The sequence below is a fragment of the Sus scrofa genome, chromosome 5 (assembly GCF_000003025.6).
Source record: "Sus scrofa isolate TJ Tabasco breed Duroc chromosome 5, Sscrofa11.1, whole genome shotgun sequence".
Classification (NCBI taxonomy): Eukaryota; Metazoa; Chordata; class Mammalia; order Artiodactyla; family Suidae; genus Sus; species Sus scrofa.
This window is the reverse complement of record NC_010447.5, coordinates 21,431,381-21,435,963: the sequence shown is the minus strand read 5'-3', so window position 1 is coordinate 21,435,963 and position 4,583 is coordinate 21,431,381. Positions and strand designations below refer to the sequence as shown.

General features: G+C 46.0%; 1 protein-coding gene across 1 annotated transcript; it reads right to left on the bottom strand.

Annotated features, from left to right (window-relative positions):
• RPS26 (ribosomal protein S26) lies at nt 2,273-4,308 on the bottom strand. Its single transcript, NM_001097481.2, has 4 exons — nt 4,282-4,308; nt 3,844-4,021; nt 2,614-2,744; nt 2,273-2,378 (listed from the first exon to the last, which is right to left on the bottom strand). Exons 1-4 carry the CDS (start codon nt 4,282-4,284, stop codon nt 2,343-2,345), a joined length of 348 nt encoding a protein of 115 aa, NP_001090950.1. The 5' UTR covers nt 4,285-4,308; the 3' UTR covers nt 2,273-2,342.

Below are 4,583 nucleotides of genomic sequence, written 5' to 3'. Positions count from 1 at the left end.
GGAAAATGTGTTCCAGGACCCTTAATAAATTCTAGTTACCACGGGGAATTGACTTGAAATCCAATAACCTCACAGGTGAACATGGATCAATAGGTGGAAGAGTCCAGAGGCTTCTAACTGGTTTAAACACTCCTCACGCATCAAGCCTAGAAAATATATCAAGTCTAGAGAATATATTAGGGAGGTGCTGAGACAGCAATTATCTCCCCCCTACCCAATACTCCATTAAAACAAGCTGGGGGTGGGAGGGAGGCAAAGGCTCAAAGGTCTACAGTCTTCTTTGTGACCAACTACTAGAACCTCAGTCCACACTTAAGCAAAGCAAGCTGTTGATCTTGTGGTCCAAATATACTGAGACCTCAAACTAAACTGCAGGCCATGTCTGACTACATATATGGTTTTCTTTTCTGTGATAAGTGATGGATTCCTACCTAGGTGGACACTGGATATCCTGGTTGCCTACCAGATCTGACTTACACCTGGTGGTAGACTGGGGCTATTTGAGCCTGAAGCACATGGAAAGCCCTCTTTGGCTGGGATCACTGCTGAGACATGGGTTTAAGCCCTGGCCTGCAGTGGGTTAAAGATCTAGTGTTGCCAGAGCTATCGCCAAAAGAGAAAAAAAAAAAACTCATGAATCAAATTTTAAATTCATGGGAGAACACGTGAATTTACATCTCAGTTAAGGCCTATCCCGAAAAAAGGATAAGCTGTGTCTATAAATATCTCAAGGGAACTCTCACAGTAATTACACAGTCCTGGACTTACCTGAATCTGGTTTTACTGAGCAAGGTAGGATTTGGAACCATTAGGTTTGGTAGCATTTTCACCTTGCATCTGATTTTCTACTATCCAGTGTTTTATTCCTGGTGTAAAGGGATCATTACAGAGGAATGAAAGAGCTGACATCGTAGGTCTCTCCAAAGGATAGACTGTCCTGCCTACATTCAGTGTTTTAACAAATTCAGGACTTGCCACAGCTGTTCCAGCACATGTTGGTACACAGACCGAAGGCAAGTCGAGGTCAACAGTTTCCAACTGGGATTTCATAAAGGGTTCCCCAATTAAAAGGACTACCCCATGAGCTGAAATACTCCACCCCTTCTTTGCTATCATATTCCTTTGAATATAGACACATGCGAAAACATGTTCCCCGGCAAATGTGTATTTCAATCCATTCCCCCAAAAATTTTTCATACATACAGTTGCTCCTCAAACAAGGCATGGGTTAGGGGGCACTACCTAGTCAAAAATTCCTATGGGAGTTCCCGTCTTGGCTCAGGATCCACAAAGATGTGGGTTTGATCCCTGGCCTCAATCAGTGGGTCAGGGATCCAGCACTGCTGTGAGCTGTGGTGTAGGTCAGATTTGGCCTGGATCCTGTGTTTCTGTGGCTGTGATGCAGGCCGGCAGCTGCAGCTCTGATGTGACCCCTAGCCTGGGAACTTCCATGTGCCATGGGTTTGGCCCTTAACCAAAAAAATCCTTATGTAACTAACTTTAGAGCTGGCCGTTTACATCCCTGCTTTCACATCTGACAGTTCAACTAACTGTTGAAAACCATAACAACGCCACTGTTAAACCCACACTGTTCAAGGTCAACTGCATATCCTTAGCTGGCGACTTTCTAATTTCTGAATTCTGGGACAAATGAACCATTGCTGTAAAGGTCACATTAGGTACAACCCTTCCTCACATTGTGGGGGAAATATCTTCTTGTGGGACCCCCCCCAAGTTTCTAGAATACCTGGTGTCCTGGGCTTTTTTACTTGATAGAGAAAATCACTGCAGAAAGATGAAGGTTGGGTGAGAACTGGCTAACCAGCAAACCAATTCAAGGCAAAGAGGTGAATTAACGAAGTTAAGGATCTGGAATCAGATCCCATGAAGCTATTCAGGCCATAAACTTCCATTAAAGCCTTGTGTCCCCCACTAAAGATACTCACACCTAGATCAGTCTAAATTGCTTCCTGATGAGTTCCTCACAAAACTCCTTATCCTGTTCTTAGAACACCAGTTTACGCCAACATGCCAGGTTGAATTAACCTAATACAGATGCTTTAACTCCTCTCCCCCATAGCTATGCAAATTGGGGAGGTCAAAGACAGAAATGTAAGAGAAACACAGGAGTTGAGGTTTAACTTACATAACCACCCTGGCCTCCATGAAAAAGACTATGTGACACTCCAGAGTTCAATATGTGGTGAAGTTACAGTTCCTGTAACATACACAACCCCCATTATATCTGGCAACACACACTCAACATGCCATATTAAGTATAGTCTCCATTTTATTGTCTTTTTAAAGGATAGAATTCCTTCAGTCTCTAAGAACTCAGTTCCTTACATGGGCTTTGGTGGAGGTCGTGGGGCAGCACCCTGAAAGACAAAAAAAATGGAACAGTAAATTAAAGAGTCTCCCTTAAAGAACTTGACCACTGCCCTCCTACCACTAACAATGTATCTGGGCCATAAATGCATGGAAAACCAACACACATCAAAGATTACGCTACTCAATCTGAACCAGATTCTAACCACTTTTGATATTCCTTGAGTCCTCGTATGTGTCTTTCCCCCATCACCCCTCTGGCTCCCACACCTTTTACATACTCACCGCAGGTCTAAATCGGGGTGGAGGTGTTCTATCCTTCCGGGCTTCACGAGAACGATTCCTGACTACCTTGCTGTGAATGGCACAACTCACGCAATAATGTAGTTTCACATACAGCTTGGGAAGCACATAGGCTAAGAAACAGAAAATTTAGAGGTATGATATCATGTATTGCACACCCACCTCACGCAGTTCTTTCTTGTTCATTCTATCAGGCAAAAGTAAACATACCCAGGAGTTCCCTGGTGGCCCCGCAGGTTAGGGACCTGGAATTGTCACTGCTATGGTGCAGGTTCAACCCCTGGCCTGGGAAGTTCTCAAGTTCGGTCATTTTTGGGGGGGGGGGGGAGTAAACAGGAGTTCCCGTCGTGGCTCAGTGATTAACGAATCCGACTAGGAACCATAAGGTTGAAGGTTCGATCCCTGCCCCCTCTCAGCGGGTTAACGATCCGGTGTTGCCGTGAGCTGTGGTGTAGGTTGCAGAAGCGGCTTGCATCCCGTGTTGCTGTGGCTCTGGCGAAGGCTGGCAGCTACAGCTCTGATTCGACCCCTAGCCTCCATACACCGCAGGAGCAGCCCAAGAAATGGCAAAGAAACAAAAACAAAAAAGTAAACAAACTCATTTAGGCATATCTACAAGATTTCACTCCAAAGAGCTACTATTCACTTTCTGACACCTAAAAACATAGTTTCACGAATAAACACCCCCTTACTAACCCATCCTGTCATCATGGGAATCAAATTCACACCACAGATGTTATACCACCAAGAATCTAGTTTCTTCAACAATCACATCAGCCCTAACACCGTCCAGGGCCCCCGCCTAAAAAAGCTCACTGTCTCTAAAAAGAAAAACGATTAAAACAACATCATATTGCTCCAAAGATCACCCTCGTGAACCTAAGTAGACATGCTTCCTTTCTTAAATGACTCAGTGAGCACTACCACAAAAAGGCTCCCTCCCCAGACACAGCTCAAAGTGGCAAACGCAGCAAAGATTCAATTCTCTTCTACCGACAACCTTAAAAACACAAGGAGATTGCTCGGACACTACTACGACAAAGCCTGTGCACCGCACGGGTTGGCGGGGAGAGGTGGTTTTAGGTCTTAAAGTATGTATGTACAGCTTTCGGCCTCATGTGGAAGTTCCTCGGCCAGGGATCGAATACGCGCCACAAAAAAATTACACTTCTTAAATATTAAGATACCGATTCGCCCCGGGAGCTCACTCACCATCGAAAACGCTCGCTTCGGAAATGTCCCTGACCGCCGCGGCCTCTACAATGTTCCGAATAACGAACTTCTTAATGGCCTTATCCTTGGGCACGCATCGGGCACAGTTGGTGCAGCGAATAGGCTGCACGTGGCCGCGGCCCTTTTTGGCACGGCCATTATTCCTTCTTTTCTTGGTCTGCATCAGGATGAAAACACCATTAAGAAGGGCTCGCAACTTACCCAGCCTTAGACCCCTTCCGGCCACATTTCCCGCCGGCAACCACCAGAAGAGCCACTCAGATCTCCAGTCCCTCCGCAAACCCCCCCAAGCCTGGAACAAACATATGCTCTTTCCATTCCTTCACCGTAGTCCAGGTTTTAAAACCCCCACAATCTCATCTGGCTCACACTCAGCCTTCACCCGGCCCCAATCGTTCACCACGCGCCATAACTCACCATCTTGGAAGCGAAGACGCGAGAGAGGAAGTGGCCAACGGCTCGGCTCTCTTATATAGTGCGAGATCCCTCCGCTCACGCCGAGGGATTCCTCCTAGACGGCTCCTGGACGCACGCCAAGGACGGCAATCACCTTTATTCAAATGTTATTTATTATTCAGCGTTTCTGCTGAAATCTATGGTAGAAAGGTGTTTCTCGAGTTTATTTTTCCGTGGCACAAAGTGACCAAGGGACTATTTAACCTGCTGGCGGAAGAAAATTACGGTTATGTGTTTCCCAGCAACCTTTGCAACACCTTACC

Excerpts from the sequence above, each read along its gene's own strand:
- RPS26 (NM_001097481.2), bottom strand. Across the intron at positions 2,745-3,843 it reads CGAAGCGAGCGTTTTCGATG|CCTATGTGCTTCCCAAGCTG; the intron begins GTGAGTGAGCTC and ends TCTGTTTCTTAG. Across the intron at positions 2,379-2,613 it reads CACCCCGATTTAGACCTGCG|GGTGCTGCCCCACGACCTCC; the intron begins GTGAGTATGTAA and ends TTTGTCTTTCAG.